The sequence below is a fragment of the Nymphaea colorata genome, chromosome 3 (genome assembly GCF_008831285.2).
Source record: "Nymphaea colorata isolate Beijing-Zhang1983 chromosome 3, ASM883128v2, whole genome shotgun sequence".
In the NCBI taxonomy this organism is placed as follows: domain Eukaryota; kingdom Viridiplantae; phylum Streptophyta; class Magnoliopsida; order Nymphaeales; family Nymphaeaceae; genus Nymphaea; species Nymphaea colorata.
The window spans coordinates 3,853,212-3,879,464 of NC_045140.1; the positions used below are offsets into that span (position 1 = coordinate 3,853,212).

General features: G+C 40.5%; 1 protein-coding gene across 7 annotated transcripts; it reads left to right on the forward strand.

The window, feature by feature from the left end:
* Nucleotides 1–2: 2 nt before the first annotated feature.
* On the forward strand, nt 3–25,283 carry LOC116250963 (CRM-domain containing factor CFM9, mitochondrial). Of its 7 annotated transcripts, none has more exons than XM_031624985.2 (7): nt 3–237; nt 315–345; nt 2,522–2,610; nt 3,815–4,047; nt 4,182–4,497; nt 23,817–24,218; nt 24,834–25,283. In XM_031624985.2, the coding sequence occupies exons 4-7, from the start codon at nt 3,974–3,976 to the stop codon at nt 25,101–25,103; spliced, it is 1,062 nt and encodes a 353-aa protein (XP_031480845.1). In that variant the 5' UTR covers nt 3–237; nt 315–345; nt 2,522–2,610; nt 3,815–3,973; the 3' UTR covers nt 25,104–25,283. The 7 variants fall into 7 exon arrangements, with proteins under 7 accessions (XP_031480845.1, XP_031480844.1, XP_031480842.1 ...); XM_031624982.2 differs by having other exon boundaries at nt 4–237; nt 3,878–4,047; XM_031624984.2 differs by lacking the exon at nt 2,522–2,610 and having other exon boundaries at nt 3,878–4,047.
* The last annotated feature ends 970 nt before the right edge of the window (nt 25,284–26,253 follow it).

The following is a 26,253-nucleotide window of genomic DNA, read 5'->3' on the forward strand; positions in this document are numbered from 1 at the left end:
GGGAAAACACTGTTGAGCGGGTGAAATTTCATATTTTTGTGTACGGAAATCCCGCGGTGCATCAAACGCCGGAAATTTTCATCAACGCGGTCGTCTCTCGTCTCTCTTTCCCGCCCCTTCCTCTCTGCGAAGCCATCTTCCTCCCTGTGTTGAAGCGGCGTCCTCTTCCCCTCTGTCGATTTGCCTCTTCCGCCCTCCGTCGAAGCCCTCTTCCTCACTGTGTGGAAGCCGGATAAGGTGGCCTTGCTTCTCCCCCCTCTCCCTCTGTTTCTGCTATAGGGTGCCTAATCCCTTTCTCTTCTCTCTCTATGCAGGGGTGGCTGAAAGAAGCTTGCATCTCTCCAGGTGAGTCCCCATTACTACCTCTTTCCCCAATCTGCCGGCCATAGAAGGAAAAGGTGTTCATGGTTGTAGCTTTCCTGTTGGCTTGTTTATTTGGTTGGTGGTTGTTTGAATAGAGGAAGTCAGGAGGAAGAGGAAAAAGATCCTGATTATTTTACCATGTTGGTTGTGCAAGAGTGTTTTGCCAACTGCCCGTTTTTATTTTCTTCTTCATTTCTCTGTCATTTCGTCTGTTAATCCGCCGTTCCGTAGTTGATTTCTCATGAATCACTTGCTGTTCTTCTTTTTTCATTTTCTTCTGGCTGATTATGCGATAGACAATCATGCGACTAGTCACATGCCTTTCAATTTGCCTTTCACTACCTGTGTCTCTGTCTAGACGCAACAAACCTGAATGTCGTCTTCAAACTGACAGTATGTGCAAGTTTTTTGAATCCATGAAAACCTGCAATAATGACTAATTTGTTCTCAAGAAGCGTCTGATTACCTTCAGGTTTCTTGATTGTTGGGTGCTTCCATCGGTCCTTGAGTGTTTATAATCTGTAACTGCTTGTTTGGTGAATCAAAGCTGAAAATGTACACCAATCATTTGCTTGATGGTTGAGATGTTTAGAGTGAAAGGAGTCTCTGCTGCAGAAAGTATTGTTGCAGGACCATATGGCCCATATTTTGCAGTTGCTTAAATCGGTTGGTAGACTTCATCGGGAGAGCACACAAAGAAATACTGTTGAAATGTTGAAATTTGGAGATTGTTACTTATTCTTGTTGTTTCCAGGTTCCAGAAAAGAAAGCTGGAATAGAAGTTGTCTGACACTGTATAATACTAACACTTAAAAAAATTGTATGAAAAGAAGCCGACTTTCGGAGGCGGCGCGGCGCTCACGGTGGGCTCTTATTTCATTTTACTATATAGATGTTTGAATATTTACTCTTAAGGGTTATGAGCATTGGCTTGGGATAAGAAGTCGAGATCGGGTCAGCCCGAAATTCGAAACTCGTGCTCGAGCCAGATCTACATTTCTTGAGTTTGGTCTTTTTAAATTAAAAATATATATTTTAATTTAAAATAATATATAAATATAATTAATTGTAACAAATATTATAATTTTATATGAAATTAATAAAATATATATTAAAAAATATCATCAAGCTTAGCCAAGCTTATTTGAGCCCATTGGTCGGGCTTATTAATTGATCGGGCCGACTTGGTTTTTTTTTTTTTTTTTTTTGTTCTTTGAACCTTAGTAGGGCAGATACCGAGCACTTGGCCAGATCCCCATCCTTATTAGGAAGCACACCAAAGAGAGAGAAAAGAAGTGTGCATGGAGAGAGAGCGAGAAGGAGGGTAGCTTTGCTTTCAAAGGACTTAGTAAAACTGGATGGTACGGCCATTCTTGAGGTTTGAATACTGTAGCAACTATCAGTGCATTACTTTTTTTTGTTGCAAACAACCATGAGACACTGAGCTAAAAGGTTCATCCAAACCTTGAAAATTTTTATGCCGATAGTAGTTTCCTCGCAAATGTTTTGTCGTGTTTGGGTGAACCGAAGTGGACAGAGGTTCAAAAGTAGTGTGATCTACTTAGTAAAAAATATGACCAAGTGTCGATTAGGCTGAGGTAGTCTAAAGTTATTTGGATTTGAACTTAGTTTAACCTCACCCGAAACCAACCCACCAAACCCAGTTTTGGAAGGGGAAAACGCAGGCTGCAGGAAGAGAGTAGAGTGCGAGGGAGGGAACGAAAGACAAAGAAAGGGAGACGGAGAATGAAAGAGTGAGTGAGAAAGGGGGCACGGGAGAGAGCAGGGCTGCAGGAAGGACGAAGGAGGTCGCCACTGTCCCTCTCTCTCTCTGCCTTTGTCTGCGTCTCTCTCTTTCTCTCGATTAATTCGGTGTTTGGCATTTCTGGTTTTGTTTCTGCCCTACGGGGTGCACGTAGCATGCATACAGAACGTCCTGGACTCAGTTATCTTTGCTTTGTTAGCTGATAAGAATCGGAAGTTCATCTATGTAGAGCAGGCAATGGAACTTCCCCGTATTTGTCTCCTTTTCACCCTCGTTTGGGATACTTTTGTTGCTTCAGCTTTTGTTTAGGTGTTTAGCTAAACATTAAAGCGGATAGGCGTTCGAGGCCAGGCAGCACGCATTGCTTGAAACTGACTTATTTGAGCAACTCAGGCATTTTTTCAGCGATGGTGGAGAAACCAGAGCCCTATGGTGCAGAAAATTGTGAAAGAAATAGTTGACTCCAGACAACTTGAATTTATGTACGAACACATGCTCATCTTGGCTTTTTCTATGTGCAACGTGCTATTGATTCTGAATCTCTGATGCATCTTAGCTCTCTTTGTTTGTTCATAAATATATAGAACTCTTTATTCTTCCAAGCCATACATTTTGTCATTAATCTCAATCCTTTTTTGTCCCCATGCAATTGAAAGATCATAGAGTCTTCGGGTTTGTAAGTTGCTGGGGACAAAGTCGTTCACCAGTCAATGCATTACCTGAAAATAGGAAACAGCCCTTTCAGTAAAGAGTTCATCGAGATAATGGTAACACACACACACACAGAGTTTTCAAAATTTCAGCGATACATCTAAATGGAAAAAACAAGGGAAGTCAAATTTATTTTATAAATTTGCAAGGTTTATCAAACACTGCACTTTTCAAGAAAATACCAAATACGATTTATGGAAACTTGATAAATAGAAAACCAAGAAGAAAGATTTTCTTGGTTTGCAACCAAAAGGGTTATCTTTTTCTGTTGTTTAGTTACAATTTTTAGGGTACCCAAAGCCAATAAGATTTAGCAGCGCCAAGAAGAAAATGTATAGATCTGATTATATTGTCATGGTAATGGACCAAAGAAGAGGAAAAACTCGAGGCTTGAGATTTTGAGAAGTTCAGTTTAGCTATGTCACATGGGTGCGGGTTGCAGGTGCAAATGTGGGTGCGGATGTGTCAATTTTTTGAAAAACTTTAGGTGTGGGGACAGTGGGGTTGTATCTATGTGTGTGTATATATGTATATAAATAATTTGTTACATAGTTTTTTAACTGTTTAGTAACCTTATTTTAACTATATTTACGTATAAAGTTTTTGTATTAGAGATAGTTTAGTTATGTACACATTTAAAATGGTCAGTTTTGGTCCCGCTCAGCTCACCGAACCGGATGTGCTATGTCAGAGAAGCACCAGGACCAGCTCTAGCATCAATACAGGTGTAACACAGGTGTGGCAGCCATTTAGAAGCACCCATGTGACATGGCAGTTTTGTTGATTTTCCTGATGAACCCATTCTTACCTACAATAACATTATGGCTGTGAAAAGATGCTGCTCTTTAGAAACAACTTAAAAGAACTAGGTGTTATGATAACGTGAATATGCATTTGTTATAGGGCCATTTTCCAGTTGTGGATTTATAAAATTTTCCAATCCCTTTGCTTATTTCTTTCATGGGAATCCTCTAGAGCTATATCCATACGTGTAAAATGGCGAGTTTCATCACTTTGATGCTTTGCTGGTTCTACTAGTGAAAGCTCCGGACACCAACATTCCTGTTTATGCCACAATATGTTTATGATCCATCAATGGCGTGATTCGATAAATGGAGATAGCATTGGTGGTGCATGGCAAATCGATTTATCTACACTTTCTGTCGCCTCTCCTTCCTCCTTCACCGGCCTCCTTCTTCCTTGCCAAGGTAAAATGATTACCTGTCCTCTCTCTACTCACACATAGAGAACACACACACGTAAACGAAAAGGAAAAACTTCTTATCTATTCGATTCTTCATGTATGAGATGCAAACCCATGTCTTTTTTTTTCTAATGGCAGGGTTGTCCTTCAACATTCACCGGTCACTCCTTTCTACTCGTTCTATCCACGGAAAATTTCATTGGGCTTTAGTCCTATGAGCTACAGTTCGGTTAATGTGGTGCTTACTGAAGGGACACCGAAGTTTGTAGTGCAAGAAGCTGAGATACCCAAGAAGGAGAAATGGAGGACAAAGAAGAGGTTGAAAATGCAAAGAATGAGGGAAAAGAGGAAGAGAAAGTTGGCTAGCAAGACAGACCCACGTCGACTCACAATCAAAGGAAAGAAGCAGAGGTTTCCAAATGCGGAAGCAAGAATCAGATACAAAATAGAGAAGGTTAAAGTCATTACTTTTTCTCACGTCCCTTTTATACTTGAACATGTAACTGATTTTTCCATCCTTTTGGGTCTAATGTTTAATTTGTTATCTTGTTACTTTGCTGTCTTCAATTGTACTTTTCTCATGATTTGATTCTGTTGTTCATTAAGCTGTATTTTGGTTCTAAAATTTGAATAAGTAATTAAATAACTGATGGATGTAAGCCAGTTTGATCTAGCTTTTGGTTTTGAAAAGTTCCCTTTTACACATGATTAACTGGACATCTCTGATCTGGAAATAGATTCCATAAAATATTTTATTCCAAATTAACATATGGTTAAATCTATCGGTCCCAAGAATGCATCATTTTAGATATGCCTGCTTGATGTTATAAATTCCCAATTTTTCCTATGTCAAATAGTTACATGTGTGGATACGGGCTATGAGCCATGGCTACATGAGTATGAACAGTACAGGACAAATTGCATAAAAGGTGCAGAGATGTGCAGGTATCGGACATGAAATATCTCACCTAGTGTTATAGTGTTCCTTTTAGAAGTATATACAAATTCTAAAATATAACAAAGTTATATGACTAATAATTCAGAAGGAAAGATATATTGGTCCTGTTAAAATATTAATCTATGTCACACAAAGCGGCTAAAGAGGCCGCGTACCCGTGTCAACTCGCCGACATGGCGATTCCGACACGGCAAAAAATAAAAATAAAAATTTAATTTTTTTTTCATTTTATCAATTTTTTGTGATGCATCCAATTATTTCCATGAACAATCCTTTCAGATATTCAGTACTTTTGTGATAAAACACATTTTCTCACAAGATTGTAAGAGTGAATTATTAATTTAATGTTTTTTATAATCTTATCATTTTTTAGAATATTTAATGTAGCCGTATCCGCGTATCCGAAAATTTTGAAAATTGCCGTATCTGCACCTGTATCTCCGTATCTGCACCCGTATCGCATCCACACCCGTGTGACATAGTGTATAATATATATATATATATATATATATATATATGATGTATTAATGATATATATACATATATGTATATATATTTATATTTTTCTGTATATATCTTGTAACTTCTATATTTTTCTGTTCTTTTTTTTTTCTTTTTTGCTGCTTAAAGCAGCATTTAAGCTAGTTGTTGACTACCTTCAACGGCTAGAATTCTAGCCATTAGAACTAGTCCGATAGTCAGAGTTTTACTTCCCTATAAATAGGACTCTCTATTCTTTTGTGAATTACTTCTTGTTTGGGTTTTTATCCCATACCTAAGTCACACGGACACTGCAAAGTGACTGCGCCGCACCCGTGTCGACATGATTCAAGTGAGGGTGCGGACACGGGTGTGGCTCGGACACCTAACAGAAGTCAACAAGAGTCGGGTGAACACACCTGATCATTTTCGTCCATTTTGGACATGCACCCGATTGGCGTTTGACTCGAGTCGGGTGCGGTCAAACTATTATTTTAAAAATTTTTAACGTTAAAAAGAGGGTTTAGGGCACGATCGTATACCCTCTTCCTCTCCTGTTGTGCACTCTTCCCTTGCGTGGGTTTTGCTGGTTTCATTGAAGCATCTAGCGGAATGGAAAGTCACTTCCGGACCTCCGGTGATGGAGGTGGTCGAATGACGACCGGCGACAAGGTGCGATGCGTCTTTGAGTAGAAGAAAAGACTTCTCTGCCTTATTTCAATAGTATTGTCATCTGCATCTTTCTCAACTCTATTTTCCAGTGTTTGTACGTATCGTACGATACGAGCCCGTATCGTATGATACGTACTGTAGCGTACGATACAAGCCCATATCGTACAATACACCCCCTGTATCGTAAATAGGACGTGCGATACAGGGCTCGTATCGTACGATACGAGGCGATACACCCTGTATTGTACGATACAGGCTGATTTTGCAAAAACCCGTCTGAGACCTACTTATTTGACTTCTTTTTTAAAAAAAAACCCTCTGTTCTTCATTTCTCACGCTTGGATACTGCCGTCAAGGAGTGCGATCATCCATTTTCACCATCAAAAAGTTGATTTTCACCGTGAAACCAAAGATTAAAGGGTCGATTTGTGCGTAGGTGGTTGATTTTCGTTGGAAAAAAAGGAGTTTTCTTCATAGGTGGTTGAGTTTCGTTGGAAAAAAAGGAGTTTTGTTCATTTCTTCTTCGTAAGGTATGAAATCTCTTGAGTTTACCATATATTCATAAATTTTTACCGTAGATTGAAAGATTTTGAATGCTTTTTATAAAGTTTACCGTAGGATTTCGTTTTTTTTTTTTTTGAAAATATGGATCCTACGTGGCAATGGTGCGAAAGGGTGAAGGAGAATGACCGGTTGAAACTCAATTGTAGTTTTTGTGAGAATACGTTTTTAGGTGGGATTAGTAGAATGAAACACCATTTTGCCGGGGTGGCTCTATGTGTTGGAAAACCAAACAAACCTTTACCTCCATTTGTGCGTCAATGTTTAGATATGCTTCATGCTTTAAATCAAAGGAAGATACAAAAAGAAATGGAAGAGACAGATGTAGGCTATAATGAGCCTTGGGAAGCTGAAGAAGAAGGAGAAGAAGCTTATGAAAATGTTGTTGATGATGATGATAGCAGTCTAAGAAGAGATCTGGAGAGCTCAAGAGGTAGAGACCGTAGAGAGAAAGGAATCATGTATGAAGGAGGTCGATCTGGCCCATCGGGAAGGAAGAGAAGAGACACACTAGATATTAGGGCCAGGCGTGGTCACCGACCACCTAGTGGTAGAGTTCCTACTGGTAGGTCTAGTGTTGGCTCTGTTAATCTAATGCTTCAAGATCTTAGTGAGATGCATGATATGAAATCAGCTGTTGACCAATGTCAAGAGGTAACAAAATTTATCTATAATCATACGTATGTATTGAGTTTGATGAGAAAGTTTACAAAATGAGTTGAATTAATACGACTTGCACAAACTAGATTTGCCACAAATGTATTGACTGTGCAGAGTGTGGTGAAACAAAGAACTCCTTTGAGGAAGATGTTCGCTAGTGAAGAAGGGGTTGCATTCCACATGCTCATAAAAGAAATGCTTCTTTAGTTGTGGATATTGTATTTAATAACGAATTTTGGGAATCATGTGTGAAGCTATTGAAGGTTTGTGTTCCATTAGTTAAAGTTCTCAGGTTAGCTGAGAGCGAGGATAGACCTTCCATAGGGTACTTATATGAGGCTATGGATAAAGCAAAAGAGGCAATTCGAGACAACTTGAAAGGAAAGAAAAAGTTATATATGCCCATATGGAAGATTATAGATAAAAGGTGGACTGGACAACTTCATCAACCTCTTCATGCAGCAGCTTACTATCTAAATCCTGCAATTAGATTTTCTCCTACATTTAAGAAAGACAGAAAAGTCATGCATGGTTTGTAGGATTGTATTAACGTGTTACTGGTAGAATCTAGAAAACAAGATGTTGTGCATAATGAGTTGGATCTATATGATACTTGTTTTCGGGATATGGGACAACCTGTGGCCATTCGAGCCAGGACAACCTGTCGCCATTCGAGCCAGGACAACCATGCATCCAGGTAAATACATAGAAATGTTTAATTTACTTTGCATTTGTTACATTTGATTTTTTTAGAACTTTCACATTGATATGTTATATTTTTGTTTAGATTTGTGGTGGAATAGGTTTGGGTTTGATTATCCAAACCTAGCACGTTTTGCAATCAAAGTCCTCAGCTAGACATGTAGTGCTAGTGGATATGAAAGGAACTGGAGTGTGTTCCAACATATCCATAGCAAGAAAAGGAATAGGCTCGAACGTAAAAGGTTGAATGACCTTGTCTTTGTTCGATATAATATGAGGTTGAAACAAAGGCAATTAAAATATAACTTAAAATAACTTAATATTTACATTTTTTGTACAATATATTCATATGTAATTATATATTAACAAGCTTTCTCTTATTTAACGTAGAGAATTACAAAAAAATCTGCAAGAAAGCTTACATCTCAGTTTGATCCTATCAGCTTGAAAAACTTTGACGATCTAGAGCCATGTTTTGAGGAAGAACCAACTACAATATTTGATGATGAAGATCTTCAATGCTTCAACCTTGAAGCTGAAGCTGTAAGAATCTTCACAAAGTACTCGTCTCTCCGTATGCAAAACAGATATGTTGAGAAGAGAGGATGAAAGAAGACGATGGAGGAAAGGGAGCAGCCGACTTAACTTAGCCCTGCGTTCCTTAATCTTTTAATTAAAGAATAACCCTAATAGGGTACAACAGATTTGTACATAAAAAGATAAAAAATTACAAGAGAGCCACCGCCTAGTAGCTTTAGGCGTGTGGATATAAGGAGAATGGATCGGGTCTGAACAGACCCGATCCCCATACGCTAACAGCTCCCCTCAAGTTGTGCATGAGATTTGATCATGCACAACTTGTTCTTCAAATCCCAAAAATGCTGCCCTGTGAGACCTTTGGTAAGAAGATCAGCTATCTGTTCATTGGTAGATATATAAGTAGGCAAGATCTCGGCTTCTTCAACCTTCTGTCGAATGAAATGTTGATCAATCTCTATATGTTTGGTGCGATTATGCAAAATGGGATTGAAAGCAATTTTTATCGCACTTTGATTGTCACATAGTAATGATGACCGAACAATAGGAAGATTGAGCTCTCCAAGTAAATGACGTAACCATGACGCTTCAGCCGTCCCTGCAGCCATTGCTCTATATTCTGCCTCAGTGCTAGATCGTGCAACAGCACGCTGCTTCTTACTGCTCCAACAAATGAGATTAGAATCAAGAAAGAGACAGAAACCTGAAACTGATCGTCGGTCATCGGGATCGCCTGCCCAGTCGGCATCAGTATATGTATATATGCTATGTCCAAGAGAAACATTGGAACATTTGGTGTAGACTAGTCCATCTCCAAGAGTAGCTTTGAGATACCGTAGGATCCTCTTAGCAGCATCCATATGTCCTTCAGTGGGTGCATGCATGAACTGAGAAATCTGATTTACAACATATACTATGTCTGGGCGAGTAAAGGTAAGGTATTGTAACATACCAACAATGCTGCGATAGAATGTGGGATTGGAATATGCAGCAGTTCCATCAGATGCAGTCAATTTAGTATTCAGAACACTGGGGGTAGTGATGGGTTTGCAATTAGTCATACCTGCCCTATCCAAAACATCAAGGGTATACTTGTGCTGTGTAAGAGTCAAACTATCATTTGTCCTGTCAAGTTCGACACCCAAAAAATATCGTAATTCTCCCAGATCCTTCATCTTGAACTCTTGCTTCAACATACCTTTAACATAAGATATATGTGAAGAAGAATTCCCAGTTATAACAATATCATCAACATAGATAAGTAACCAGGTGGTAGCTTCTCCAGTGCGATAGATAAACAAAGAGTGATCGAGAGAGCTTCGGAGAAAACCAATTTGTTGTATGTGATGAGAAAAACGATCAAACCATGACCTAGAAGCTTGCTTCAACCCATATAGAGACTTGTGTAATTTGCAAACCCATTTTTGAGAATCATGAGTAGTGTAGCCGGGAGGTTGCTCCATGTATACCTCTTCCTTAAGAATTCCATGAAGAAAAGCATTTTTGACATCTAACTGATAGAGAGGCCATCCATACGAGACTGCAAGAGAAATAATGACACGGATAGTTCCCATCTTGATGACTGGACTGAATGTTTCATCATAATCTTCCCCATATTGCTGAGTGAAACCGCGCGCCACAAGTCGTGCTTTATACCGATCAATGCTACCATCTGGTTTATATTTCAGTTTATAAACCCATTTGGATCCCACAACATTCTTATCGACTGGACGAGGGACAATCTGCCAAGTCTGACATTCATGCAAGGCTGCCATTTCCTCATTCATAGCGTCAACCCAACATTTTTCCTTACTCGCATTGTGATAAGATGTTGGTTCCACCTTTTTGCGGACTTCTGTCATAAACAGCTGAAAATCCAAAGAAAAACTGTTATAGCTCACCCATCTATCAATAGGATGTCGCACGCGTTGTGATTGGCGTGGAACTGTAGTAGGAACTGATCGCCTAGAATACACCAGGCCTGAGAACCGATTATGCATAGGTGGCTCACTGGGCTGAGAAGATGAAGGCATGCTGTCCAAGGAAGTAGTGCTGCTCAAGGAACTACTTACAGATGTCTCGGGCTCATTAACAACTTGCTCATTGTGCTCAGTCAACATTGCTGCCCCTTGTCTTAAGATTTCAGCATGAAGCCAAGTATCATAAACTTCATTTTTGTCCTTGAGTGTCACAGAAGTAGCCTTGGGATCCTGTAACCTGTTCTCATCAAATACAACATGCCGTGAAATATGTACACGCCCAGTTTTAGGATTGTAACACCTATAACCCTTGTAATTTTCTGCATACCCTATAAATCTACATAAAACAGCACGATCTTGAAATTTGTTTCGCAAGGAAACATCAACATGCACATAGCACACACATCCAAAAACGCGCAACTCCTCATAACGTGGCTGCTCTTGGTGTAAAAGAAAAAATGGTGATTTTCCATCAAGCAAAGCCAATGGCAATCGATTTATAACATGTACAGCCGTATGGAAAGCCTCGGTCCACAATGTCATAGGTAAGTCTGTTTCATGCATCATGCTAAGTGCACTTTCAACAATATGCCTATGTTTCCTTTCAGCAATTCCGTTTTGCTGAGGTGTATGCGGACATGAAATTTGTCTAGTGATCCCATTATCTAGTAAGTACTCAGTAAATTCATTAGAAATAAATTCACCACCACCATCACATTGAAAATGCACAATATTACTGGAATATTTATTTTGAACTAAGGCATGAAATTGAGTGAATAAGCGAAAAACTTCTGATTTGTGTTTCATGAAATGGATCCAAGTATATCGGGAATATGAGTCAACAAAAATGACATAGTATCTACTCCCAGAAGAAGAAGGAACTGGAGCAGGCCCCCAAACATCAGAATATATGGTGTCAAAAACCTTTGGAGCTCTTTTATTTATTAATTGAAAAGGAAGGGCATGGCTCTTACAGATATGACAACTCGAGCACATGCTGGACTCACTGACAGAACTCAGACTGGACTTATCTAAGAGCCCGTCTGCAACAAGACTTCGAACAAAAGATTGACTACAATGAGCTAACCGACCATGCCAAATGGATGGTTTATTATACTCTGTGACATTGACTTCACTATGACTTGGAAAACATGAATCGGAAGGATGAGATTTTGACATCTGTGGAGCTCCTTCAAGGACATACATATCTCCTTTGCGAGTGCCCTCAGCGAATGTCTTCTTGGTTCGAGCATCCTTGACATAAACAGAAGAGGGTGTGAATTCAACAGAGGATTGAGTATCATCAATAAGCTTGGACACTGAAATAATATTTTTCTGGACACTTGGAACAACAAGAACATTCTTTAATGGAATCGAAGAAGAGCCCATAGAAATTTGTACATTTCCAATGTGTGATATTGTGTGATGGGAACCATCTCCCGTGACAACTGAGCCTTTATCTAAATAAGGGAGAGCACTAGAGAGATTACCTGCGTCACCAGTAACATGGGCTGCTGCTCCAGAGTCCACATACCATTCTCCTTGCTCGTTTTGTTTCAAATGAAGCTTAGACAGGGCTGTCATGAGGAGTTGTTGTACGTCTGCTGAAACATTAGATCCAGATGATGATGAAGCTGACCCTGCTGCTGCCTTGTTCTCACGTCTAATCTGATTATTTTTGTTCTGTGGGTTGTGCCAACATTCTGACTTTACATGCCCCCTCTTGTTGCAATAGAAACAAGTCGGAACCCTTCTAGATGTGGCAGATGTAGTATTCATGCCCTGTGGTGTTGGGAGAATCCCTCTTCCCATTCCTGCCTGAGGAATCCAAGTACGAGTGCGATTCCCTTGCAATGCATGTGTCCCTGTGATCAGTACATTGTGACTGTTGGAAGGAATCAAATTCTGTCGCTGAACACGACTAGCTTCGTGTTGGAATAACTTAGCCTTGAGATCTTCGAAAGATGGAAGAATAGGTAGGACTTCCAAGGCTGTGCAAAAAATATCAAAATCTGTTCCCAGTCCACTCAAGGCTTGTTGCACTTTGTCCTTGTCGCTGACGGGATGTCCAATGGCAGCAAGTTGATCACTTACACTTTTAATTTCATTCAAATATTCCAAAACAGTACGCGTCCCACGCTTGATGTCCTGAAATTGCCTTCTTAACTGCAGAAAACGTGCTTCGGATACTTGAGAATACGTGGTGGCAAGGGTAGACCACAACTCTAGGGCTGTTAAATCATCATCAATACCTCCTAATACTTCCTCTGACAAAGTAGAAGTAATATAGGCAACAAGAGACTGGTCGTGAGCCAGCCAAGCTTCATACTCAGGATTATTTTCAGTAATGGTTTCATATTCAAATCTGATTTCACTCATAGCCGCAGCCCCAGCAGCTTGATCTCCCACTACGGTTTTCTTCACTTCACGGTCAATATATATAGGAGGTGCTGGAGTGGTCCCATCGATATGCCCGTAGAGTCTATGACTTTTGATAAAAGGGACTATTTGACGTTTCCAAGTCAAATAGTTACTATGATTCAGCTTTTGTGAAATAAGTTGGGAGAGAAAGCTGGAAGATAGAAGAGAGGGGGTCGGCTGATCCATAATTGATTTAGGGCAACGACAAAAATTAGGGCAAAACGATGAGAAGATTAGGGCACAACGATTAGGGCAAATCAATTAGGGCAAATCACGCAAGATTTAGGGCAGAAACTGAAAAGAGGGATGATCACGCCAGAAAAGAAAGAATTTAGGGCAGATTAGGGCTAATCACATCAAACTGAAATCACTCACCGGAGGACGATGCAACCTGTCTCTGATACCATGTAAGAATCTTCACAAAGTACTCGTCTCTCCGTATGCAAAACAGATATGTTGAGAAGAGAGGATGAAAGAAGACGATGGAGGAAAGGGAGCAGCCGACTTAACTTAGCCCTGCGTTCCTTAATCTTTTAATTAAAGAATAACCCTAATAGGGTACAACAGATTTGTACATAAAAAGATAAAAAATTACAAGAGAGCCACCGCCTAGTAGCTTTAGGCGTGTGGATATAAGGAGAATGGATCGGGTCTGAACAGACCCGATCCCCATACGCTAACAGAAGCAACATAAGGATTTGTTGATGAAGGAGAGTCTGTTGGTGTTGAATATGTTGGTGAGGATCTTCAAATTTTATAAGATAAAGATGAAGAAGAAGATGAAGATGAAGATGATGAAGATTATGAATGAGAGTCAAGAGTGCTTTCATTTTATATGTATTGGGCCTATTGTGATGTAAATTTGACAATTTGTAATACATAACATTTAGAACTTGTTTTTTGATGTGGTATCGCATATACTTATGGATTTTATGACTTATGAATGATGAATCTATGGTTGTTGAATGTTTTATGCTTTGTAGAATGATATACTTATGAATTTTGATGTCCATGAATATATGGTTGTTGAATGTTTTATGCTTTGTAGAATGATATTCTTATGAATTTTGATGTTCATGAATGTTGAACGCGTAACTTTATAGCAATAATAAGTCTATCAGCATCTAAAACATGTTTTCTATAAAGAACTTATTATTTTTTATTTTGACTGATTTTCTTAATGAATTTTTCGATTTTTTCTGATTTATTATTAATTATTTAAAAAAAACGATACGGTTACGATACGATACGATATTTTACGATACAACGTATCTTAAAACCCGACCGATACGGCTTACGATATGCTTTTTAATCTGCACTTCTTCATTGCACTCTTGAGTTTGTATTTCATGTTGTTGTGCAAGCGATTCAACTAATGACTCATAGTACAAGTGCTTCTATTTTTTGTGTTTTATGCTTAAGTCAGTAAATGTTCATATTTGACCGTTAGTTTTTTCACTTTCTCAGTTTTGTGTTTTGCTGCAGAGTCTGCTATTTCTTGTTTAGAATTTTTTTTCCATTTCTGTGTTCTGTCCTGGTTTTGTTGTTTTTTGTTTACTTGTTTAATGTTTGTACTTTGTAAGCATGTTAATGCTTAATATGTTACATTCATATACACAATGCATTATAACTTATAAGTATGTAATATATAGTTTATCCATAAAGTGTGTAGTGTAGAGTGTATAGACTATAGACTATAGTGCATACTCTAAATTTCTTAATTCTTATATGTATATATATAGTATATATATATCTTATAATAATAAATTAATAATAACAAATAAATGTTCTCGCTGCACCACCACACCTAAATTTTTTGGGATGTGCCGCTCCAATACCCGCACTGGCACCAACACCCCACACCTGTGTGACATAGTCCCATACTATATTCTTTGTAATTTTCTGATTGTATTCAATAAAGTTATCAGTTCAGATTCACTGCTCCCTCTACCAAGTGTTTGAGGGATTGCTTTTAGCTTATTTTGGCATACTACCTGGGTTTCCATTACATGGTATTAGAGCCAAGGTTAGGCTCGTGAATTTGTTCATCAAGCTGGTGGCATCTTGAGTGTTCTATCTTCGTGTTGATTCAAGGCTTTGTGCCATTTGTTTGACACAATTTCTCAAACTGCATGGCGCAGTTTTCCTGAAGCAACAAGCTGCTGCAAATCGGTAGGCATATTTGTGACTGTGTGGTGGCTGTCTTCTCATCTTCTTGAAGCTGCTGCTGATCTGTGGTTTGTGCTGAATTCAAACCTATTGATTCTTCATTGTGTAGAAATATTGTGTTTGATATCATACTTGTAAGGTGTACATTTTCTTCATTATCCTTTGGTATTTATGATTGAAGACTGTTAACATATCATGTATAGGGAACCGGGTCTGGATCCAGACCCGGTCCCATTGGCACGGGTACCGAGAGTGGCTCGGTACCCTAGACGTTTTTCCCTCTTATTTAATCCCACTTATGGTGTAATTGTTGATTAAGTGGAATAACATTTTCTCTCTCCTAGGGTTGCGGTTGTGCACCTAGGTTAGAGCTTCTCCGTGGTTTTTCACCTCTCTTTGAGGTTTTCCACGTATATTGTGTGTTCCTTTTCTTTCTCTCCATCTTGGTGTGTGTTTCTACATGGTATCAGAGCCAACGCGTGAGAGATCGTTGGTGTGATAGTCGTGTTTCCGCCGTGTTTCTTTGCCGCTGCTGTTTCCGCCGTTTTTTTTCTGCCGCTGCTGCGCCGCCGCCGTCCAGCGCTGCCAGCTGCGCCGCCATCGTCCAGCGCGGTTGTTCTCTGCTGCGTTGCCGCTGTCCAGCGCCGCCGCCGTCCCGCGCCACCGCTGCCCACCGCCGTCGCTCTCTTCCACACCGCCGCCGTACAGCGCCGCTGCCTCTTGTTTGTCGTCTCTGGTGCTGGGTATTCTTTCTCCTTGGTGATTGTGATGGCCGAGGAGATGTCCCTCAAGATCGATGATGCCCTAGACTCGGGCAGCAATACCAAGAGCGAGATCTTGCCTGTTCAAGTCACCTCCATCCGGCTGAACAAGGATAACTATCTCTCTTGGTCGGCTGCCCTAGAAATTGGGATAACCAGTCGTGGTCGCCTGCCCTACATTACTGGGGAGAAGCCTGCACCTTCAAAAACCGATCCGCGATGGGCTACTTGGACGTTGGAAGATAGTCAGGTTAAAGTATGGATTATTAGTTCTGTTTCTGCAGATATTCAGCCTTTGATCTTGCGTAAATCGACTGCCTACGACATGTGGACTGTGCTTGCACGGATGTATGGCCGTAAGAAGAGAGTATTGCGTACGTACCAAATCAAACGTAGCATATACTCTCTTAAACAGGGTGACTTGTCTGTAGCCGCCTTCTTTGCAGCCTTAAAGACTAAGTGGGAGGAACTTGACTACCATGTGAATGATGACTGGCACTGTGGGTTTGATCATGCCTTGTACTGGGACAAAGAATGGATGGATCGGACGTTTCTTTTCCTCGGAGGCTTACGCGATGAATTTGAATCCATTAGGAGCCAAATTCTTAATTGTGACGAGGTCCCCGGAATTGAAGAGGTGTATGCCCGTGTGGAATCTGAAGAACAGCGTCGACAGGTGATGCATATTGACACCAGTCAGGGGAGTTCTCCTTCAGCTTTTGTTAGTCGTGTTTCTGGGATTGGACCGCGTCCTGTTCGGCGGTGTAGCCATTGCAACAAATCAGGACATTCTGTTGATTTTTGTTGGGATCTTCATCCTGAGAGGCGGCTTGTCCGGGGTCGTCCTCCTTCTAGCCGCCGGAGTCCTTCTGTGCCTGAGCCTAGTCAGAGTAGTCCGTCAAATGTTGCCAAATCTAAGCTTTCCTCCGATCAAATCAAAGAACTGCAAGCGTATATCAGCCGGCTGTCTACTACTCAGGAGGATACTTCCACGTCTGAGGGGGCTAAGTTAGCCCAAGCTCTCGTGGCTACTAGTGACCAAGGTAATTCCTCACATGGTGATTGGATTGTTGACAGTGGTGCTACGCATCATATGACAGGGGACCCTAAGATGTTCCAAGAATACAAATTGTCTTCGGGGCAGCAACGTGTATCTATGGCTGATGGTTCGTCTATCTCTGTGGCTGGAAAAGGGAGTTTGTCCTTGTTAAATAAATACTGTCTTCATAATGCTCTTCATGTTCCCAATATTCCTGTGAATTTGCTATCTGTCAGCAGTATTACTAAAGAACTGAACTGTAATCTGATCTTTTCTGCTGATCGGTGTTTCCTGCAGGACTTGGTGACGGGGCAGAAGATTGGGATTGGTTCGGCTATTGATGGACTCTACAGACTGCCTGTGCAGGTTGCGTCCGCTCTTATTTCAGCCACTAGTGGACAGTTGTCAAGCGTAGAAGACAGATCTACTATTATGCGATGGCACGAGAGGCTTGGTCATCTTCCGTTTCCATTGATTAAGAAGTTGTTTCCTCGTTTGTTTCATTCTGTTTCCATGGACTCCTTCACCTGTGAAGTGTGTCAGTTGGCTAAACATGTTAGGGCCTCGTACCCTATTTCATTCAATAAAACCACTCGTCCATTTGCTTTGGTTCATTCTGATGTTTGGGGTCCTTCGGGAGTACCCACTTGTCGTGGTTTTCATTACTTTATGACCCTTATTGATGATTACTCCCGTTGTACGTTCGTGTATCTGTTGAAAGAACGTAGTGAACCCGTTGTACGTTCGTGTATCTGTTGAAAGAACGTAGTGAAGTTCCCGTTATTGTCAAAAACTTTGTGGCCCTTGTTGAGACTCAGTTTCAGACGTCTGTCCAAGCTTTTCGCACCGATAATGCTAGAGAGTATGTCTCTCAATCCCTAGATGATTTCTTGAAGAGCAAGGGTATTGTTCATGAAACGTCATGTAGTTACACACCTTCCCAAAATGGCGTGGCTGAACGGAAGAATCGCCATTTGCTTGATGTTACCCGGGCCCTTCTGTTCCATCGTCAGGTTCCCAAGCGCTACTGGGGTGATGCGCTTCTCACTAGTGCCCACCTTATCAACCGTATGCCTACCCGTGTGTTGCAGGGCCATTCCCCGTACTCTATGCTTTGGCCTACTCAGAATCCCTGGCCTCTTACTCCTCGGGTGTTCGGGTGTGTCTGTTTTGTTCATGACCATAGTCCCACCCTTAAGAAACTTGATCCTCGGTCTGTCAAGGCTGTCTTCCTGGGGTATTCCTCCACTCAGAAGGGATACAAATGTGTTGATCCTACCACCTCTAAAGTCTATGTTTCCCGGGACGTCACCTTCCATGAACATGAGGCATACTTTCATGTGAATCCTCTTCAGGGGGAGTATCTAGGGCATAGTAGTGAAGAGTATTCCTCAAATCAGTTGATTCAGTTTACGGATTTCTTGGATTACAAGGCCAGTGACAGTGTGGCAGACACAGTCAGAGATGATAGAGACCGTCACATGGACGAGGGTCTTGTTGATAATCAGCCTACAGCCCGTGATCATTTGTTCGGCCAGGTGTACAGAAGGAAGAAGACAGATGTGATTGAAAATGTTGATGTAACCAATCCCAATCCTGTGAGCTCCCCGGATGACCCAAGTCTAATCAATGAAGAGCTTCCTATAGCCCTGCGCAAGGGCACCAGGTCCTGTACTTCTCATCCTATTCAGAGATTTGTCTCTTATGCGAAATTGAGTAAGAATTACAAATGCTTTATAACATCCTTGTCTAAGTCTGTTATTCTCAGGTGTGTGGAAGATGCTAGAGAGGATCCTAAATGGCTACAGGCCATGACAGAGGAGATGAATGCCTTGGCAAAGAATGACACTTGGGAAGTTGTGGATATTCCCAAAGGGACTCATTTAGTTGGTTCAAAGTGGGTGTTCAATGTGAAGTACAAACCAGATGGTACTGTGGAAAGGTATAAGGCTCGACTTGTTGCAAAGGGGTTCAGCCAGAAATATGGTATTGATTATCTTGAAACCTTTGCCCCTGTTGCCAAACTGAAAACTGTGAGGGTCATATTAGCTCTTGCCGTGAAAAAGGGGTGGAGCATGGATCAACTTGATGTTAAGAACGCATTCCTGAATGGCCATCTAGAAGAAGAGGTCTATATGAGTATGCCTCCTGGATATGTTCAAAGCGGAAAATGCTGTCATCTCAAGAAAGCCTTGTATGGATTAAAGCAGTCTCCTAGAGCATGGTTTGAAAGACTGAGGATAGTGATGAAGACAAATGGATACAAACAGGGAAATGGTGATCACACCCTATTCATTAAGCAGAGAGATGGCCTGGTGAGTCTTCTTCTTGTGTATGTTGATGATATGATAGTCACAGGTGACGATGAAGAAGAGAAAAAAAAGATGAAGGAGAGGTTAGCTGCTGAATTTGATCTTAAAGATTTGGGTAAACTAAGGTACTTTCTGGGGATAGAGATTGCTCGGTCAGAGACAGGGCTGGTTATGAGCCAAAGGAAATACACTCTGGATCTTCTAAAGGAGACAGGCAAACTTGGGTGCAGACCCTTTCTAACTCCAATGGAGTCTGGTACAAAGATAAGCATCAAAACTGGTAACATCCTAGATGAGGAAGGAAAAGGGCGGTATCAGAGGCTGGTTGGTAAACTCATCTATCTTACTCTTACTCGCCCTGATATTACTTATGCTGTGAATGTGTTGAGTCAGTTTATGCATGCTCCTACTGATTGTCACTGGAAGAGTGCAGAAAGAGTGTTGGGGTACCTAAAGAATGACCCAGGAAAAGGGTTACTCTATACTCAGCAAGACCAACTTAATATTGAAGGATACTCTGACGCAGATTGGGCAGGATGTACTGATACTAGAAGGTCTACCACAGGGTACTGCATCTTTCTGGGGGGTAACCTGGTTGTTTGGAGAAGTAAGAGGCAAGAAGTATGCTCTAGATCCAGTGCTGAGGCTGAATACAGGGCTGTGGCTATGGGAGTTACAGAAATGTTATGGTTAAAGATTCTCCTAACAGATATTGGTGTTGAAACAGAAGAGAAGATGAGGATGTACTGCGACAACAAGTCTGCAATTAATCTTGCGAATAATCCCGTTCTGCATGACAGAACTAAACATGTGGAGATTGATCGCCACTTCATACGGGAACGCATAGATTCAAAGGAGTTGATCCTACCTTATATGAAGTCTGAAGATCAAATTGCAGATGTTCTAACCAAAGCCTTATGTACATCTCAATTCGAGAAAAATGTAAGCAAGCTTGGCATGTTTGACATGTATGCCAAGCTTGAGGGGGAGTGTTAACATATCATGTATAGGTAACCGGGTCTGGATCCAGACCCGGTCCCATTGGCACGGGTACCGAGAGTGGCTCGGTACCCTAGACGTTTTTCCCTCTTATTTAATCCCACTTATGGTGTAATTGTTGATTAAGTGGAATAACATTTTCTCTCTCCTAGGGTTGCGGTTGTGCACCTAGGTTAGAGCTTCTCCGTGGTTTTTCACCTCTCTTTGAGGTTTTCCACGTATATTGTGTGTTCCTTTTCTTTCTCTCCATCTTGGTGTGTGTTTCTACAAAGACAGAATTTGGTTGTATGTCAACCATTCCCAAACTTTCTCCCTCTAACTATAGAACATGGGCATCGTCCATGGAAGATATTTTTTGGCAAAATCTTTGGGGCTATATTAATGGTACTGAAGAAGAGCTCAACTTGTTCTTACAGAGAAAATAGATAGAAAAGAGGTAGAATCGACTGAATGAGAAAGAAAAGGTTCATAATGAATATAATAGGGAGTGGAGAGTATGGAAGTATGGGCATCATAAAGCTATTTGTGGGCTTCAAGCTGGAGTTGATTCTGGCCCAACAATGAGAAAAAACTATTAGGCCCCGTTTGATTGCAGGGTAGATTTTTGCATGGTAAATTTACCATGAAAAAAAGTTCTGGAAAAAAATACAGGAGGAAAAATTTCCTTCTTCCAATCTGAGGCCATGTTTGATGGCATGGTAGTTTTTTTCAAGGTAAAAGTTAACCGTGTTTGGTGCATGGGGTAAAATAAAGCTTAGACTTTTTAGGTGACCGTTGTGTGCCTCTAATTAACTCGTCACAAGTACTTGTGGGCCTTAAGTACTTGTTCACACAAGCACATGGGGCCTTAAGTACTTGTTCACACAAGCACATGTGCAAACATGAGCAAGTAACCAAAGAAAACAGTTAAGACATGTACAACCAAACATGTTCATGTAAAAAGCAAAACTGGTTCATAGAAATGCACATACACATAAACAAACATGTGCATGTCAACAGGGGTGGAGCCAGGATTTTTTTCAGGGTCGACCCAAACGATCCGCAGGTCGGGCCAAGAGGAGCGACGGGTCAGGCCAAGACGAGCGACGGGTCGGGCCAAAATAAAAAAATTTGATTTTTTCAATATAAATATTTTTTTTTCCTGCGCTCACCCGGGCCATGGCCCAGGCGGGCCCCCCTCCCTCCGCCCCTGCATGTCAACAAGCAAAATTCTGCTTCACTGCTTGTAAAGAAATAATTGTCAAAACCCCAAGTGGAGTGTAAACAATATACCTAGTGATATATTGGGTATATCTGAAGAAGTTAATACAAACTAATGAACTTAAATTTGTTTTGCTTGTGAGCATTACAGAACAGCAACCTGCTTATCCAAGCAATGCCGAAAGGCAAATGAATGTAGAGGAAAGAGAAGATCGGTAATTCATAAGACAAAAATGAAATTAGTCAAATAGGTTATGAAAACAACACAGTATATATCAATGCAGCTAAAGCAGAACAATCAACACAGCATACAGATGAAGCATGACTAAAAAAAAAAATGTATATACGATTCCCCCCTTCGCGTCCGCCATGGTAGCCCTGGAAGGGTCCAAATTTTTTTGCAAGGTGGGGCGGCTATAGCCGATGCAGCGCCTCCAGCATCGGTGGAAAAGAGAGAGAACGAGAGAGATTGTGGGGAAAAAAAAGAAAGAAGAATAGGACGACAAAGAAAGGGGCTCCCTAAGCAGCCCCTCTGTGCGTCAGCCATGGCCAACGCATACCTCCAGTCGGGAGGACCTCCCATGTGTCGGCCATGGCCGACGTAACGCACGCGCGAGAGAGAGAGAGAGAGTGGCATACCTATTGCGAATGGGTGACGGCGAGGGAAGCTGCAGGTGGAAGACAGGAGAACAATGGAAGATGCGGAAGAAGGCAGACCTGCGTCGAAGAGCTTCGAAGAAGTGTCGAAGAGAAAGCCCTAAAGGGAAACCAAAAAATCTCTCGAAAAAAGTCGGACCTGGGTCCGACTTTTTTTCAAGGAAACTTTACCCTCCTTGTTCTCATTTACCATGGAAATTTTAACATTGTTTGATAACAACGGTTGAAACCGTACAAAATTGAAAATTTTCACTCGATGCACAGTTTTTTTCATGACAATCAAACAGGGCCTTAGAGAATTCTATGGAGAGATAATGCAACTTTGGGATCAACATGTTTTGTGTGAGCCAAAATAGATGTTGAATTTATCTTTTAGTAAACAACAACTTGAAGATAAGCTCTTCAAGTTTGTGAATAGTCTCCGACCTGAGTTTGGTGTCTTTAAAACCACACTTCTTCATAGAGAGCGACCGCCCACTATCCAAGTTCTTGCGGAACTAAATATGGAGGAACTAGGCTATTCAACCAGCTTCAGAAGAATGATAGTGTATTTGCCATGTTAAAACCTGGTCATAATGTGAAGCCCTATAAGCCTTTGCACTTCAACAAACAAAATAAGGAAGATTTTTTTAAAAAATGTGATGTCTCACTACTGCAAGCAACCATGACATATGAGACCTAGATGCCCTAAATTGAAGAAAGAAGGGAAAAGACCTGCAGCTATAGAAAGGAAAGTAAAACTATCTATGAAGATCTTCAAGCTTCAATGGTTGGGATGCAAGTCTCAATTACTCAACTCGTCCAAGCTCTATAACCATCTTCACAATGGCAGCAGTCTCTTCTTCCAATGAAAGTACGAATTCATGGCTTTTGGACTCAAGTGCTTCTTTTCATATGACTCCAAATGAAACATTTTTCTTGAATGCAAATATTCAAATAATTATGTTTCTACTGCTGATGGAACAAATTTAACCCTCAAAAGCACTGGAAATTTTGAAAAATTCTTCAAAACTCTGAAATATTTAACCAGCACTAGCGTGGTGTCATGTCGACATGGGTACTTCTACCTTATAGAAATGTCTATGTTCTCTGCATGGTTTTCCATGGAGCGTCCTCAAGAAGTGGATTTACTTGAGAAAATATCAGCAAGATGTCGGTAGTTTTAAAGCATAAAAAATATAAAGAACAAAAGAAAGAATTACAAGATAATAGGTTGTCTAATATTTTGTTTAAGGAATGAAGGAAACTATAGACTAACCTTTTGAAAAATATGAAAAACATAAATTGAAAAGGCAACATGTTTGAAAAATATAAATGAGGAATTTTGTATGGAAAATTAAAAAAAATATATTTGGAATAACTTGGGTTGGTATCGTGATAAAATTATGACTTTGTTTTTGGGATATCTTGAATTTCTGCATGTTTTGCTGATAATATCAGCTGGATTAAAAATGATGATAATATTTGGGAAATTTTCAAAGTATCAGAGATATTTGTGACCATGTTTGGAACATTGCTATGTTGCCAGTAGAGATTTGAAATGAGATAATAGATGTGGATGTTGTACCGATACATGACATTCATAAATTCTATTTACAATTTTGTGGCAGTTTACGTACTGTATTGTGGTGCTTCTGGAGTAAAACTCTCGTTACTTGGATGACAGGCCAAACTCAAGGAGGCCATGCTCATTGAGAAGTTGAAAAAATATGATGTGCCTAAGCTTGAAGGACCAACAGCGGAACCTGAAAAACTAACTGGCGAGGAGTGTTTTTATTTGAAGAAAATGGCTCAAAAACAGTCCAATTATGTCCAAGTTGGTAGGAGAGGTGTGTTTGGTGGGGTCATTCTTAACATGCATTTACATTGGAAGAAGCATGAAACCTGTAAGGTCATCTGTAAACCATGCAAACCTGGTCAGATACTTTCATATGCAGAAGAGATAGCCAGATTAAGTGGTGGTATAGCAATCCAAATTATTGGAAATGATACAATTGTATTTTATCGTGGGAAGAATTATTGCCAACCAGAGGTTATGTCACCTATCGACACACTTTCGAAGAAAAAGGTATGTAAACTTTGCTTCTTATATTCCCACTATGCGCCTGCTAATGGAAAGATGATGTTTCCAGTAGTGATTAAATTGGAAATGCCAGCAAAAGCAGGTGCATATTGAATGTGCTTGGCTTACTTGTTTTGGTATCTCTATGTGAAGCCGAAACTATTTTTTCCAATGCAAGCATAATGATTTATCTCTTGTACCTGAAGTGCTTTGGATGGGTTGAATTGATAAGCTGGGATTATACTTATTTGAGCCATGTGCAGTTGAAATAGTGGTTGTTTGGGAGCAAATAATGAGATCATTCCCAAAAATTTTGTGCCCCACAAGTATTTATTCACCCCTCGGATGGTTACTTGATCTGTGAAAGGCATTTGGTTTTCTGCCTTAATATTCATGGGGTAATCTTGATCTCAATAATGTCTTTTTCACTTTAACTTTGCTGTATCAGGTTAATGAATCTACATAATCTCATAAATTTTACTGTTATCTGGAAATCTGTACTTCAGTATCATCCAGTTCTTCCTTGTTCTTCCTGATCATTTCTGTCAAATAAGTTCACTTTGGCTATTTGATTTCTGATGATTACCCACTAATTCTTTGTCATCAACTTTTGGCTTATAGGCATTGGAAAAATCAAAGTACGAGCAATCCCTCGAATCAGTACGACGCTTTATTGCCATCTCGGAGAAAGAGCTAGAACTTTATTATCGACATGTTGCACTTTATGGCAATCCCTCTTGCCGTGATTCCATCTCTAGATATGTGCTCCAAAATAACTGCAATGGACGAGAGAGTCTTCAATGTTCTAACGCTAGAACAGTTAAGTCAATGGGTGACATTAGATGTGGACACTCAGACAGAGAAACCGATGCGGAAGTTGAAGATTCATAGGTTTTATGAATAAAAAGTTCCCTGGATATTGTTTCTCTCAACCTTTCAAATTTATTTGATTAAGAGCCCTTATTTAATTATCTTTGCACTCTTTGGCTTTTATTGAACAATATGTTGATTCAGTGACATCTAAATTATTTATGGATCAGGTAAAGTTGATTGAAAATTTTAACTCTCTAAGCCAGTGGAAGCTGCTAATCGTCTTTGTACTGAAAGCAGATCACTTGTGTGATGTGATCTGTCAAAAATGTGAGAAGTTTCGAAAAATAATTTAGGTAGCCAGGAAATTTCTTGGACAGAGGAATGCGATTCTTTTCCACAGCCTCCTTCCGTTTTGTCTTTGTACCGTGTGTGGGTGTGAATAGTTTTTTTGGTGTGTACGAAAAAAAGCCTGTTGGCTTCTGGAATCTAAGGACCTTGTAGAATCTGCAAAGTCATATCGTCGAAGTTTCAGACCGCAAATGTATGTTAGTGGCACGCCAGTAGGGGATCCACAGATCAAGTTCAATAGAGAGACGAAGCTCCATCCAATTCCTTAATTCTTTAGGATGCAGAGTAAGACTTGGAATGGGGTTGGTCTGGGCCGTCCCAAGGCTTCATAAACTGGGCTTAGGGGTGGCTCGACCATCAACTTTATACCGGTTTGGTACCCGGTTTGATGTCCACTTAACCTTTAATATATTATATTTTAATATCTTAAAAACCTTTACCAATGTGTCGAGAGTTTCTGTTGGTGCCATCGATGACACAGAGTTTATAATATCAACGACACATGAAAAGTTTTTAAGGGAGCTATCAGCGATGCAAAAAATATTTGTAAATGAGCTACACACACACATATATATAATCAGGCTGAGTTGGCCCCTCATACCTAACTCGGGCCAGCCCACCATAACAAATGTTTTTAATCAGGCTGGCTCGGGTGTTAACCAAGCCCAACCATCACTGGCTGGGTACCCAACTACCCATCGAGTACTTGACCCGTTGCCCACCCTTAATGCAAAGTCTACTTTAGGTGCCTTGGGGTGTCGCTCCACTGTGTAGTGACACAGCCATTTATTTCTAGCCCTTTGTATTGTTCCAGTTGCAGGTATCAACTCATCAACAAGCATAACAGTTGCTAACATAAAACCAAGCCAATGTAGATGTC

What these genes read in the sequence shown, in the direction of transcription:
- LOC116250963 (XM_031624985.2), top strand. Translation starts at nt 3,974, where the DNA reads ATGGCAAATCGATTTATCTACACTTTCTGTCGCCTCTCCTTCCTCCTT. An exon ending in CCTCCTTCTTCCTTGCCAAG is followed by an intron (nt 4,048 to 4,181) that starts GTAAAATGATTA and finishes TTCTAATGGCAG; the next exon opens with GGTTGTCCTTCAACATTCAC. An exon ending in TCAGATACAAAATAGAGAAG is followed by an intron (nt 4,498 to 23,816) that starts GTTAAAGTCATT and finishes CTTGGATGACAG; the next exon opens with GCCAAACTCAAGGAGGCCAT.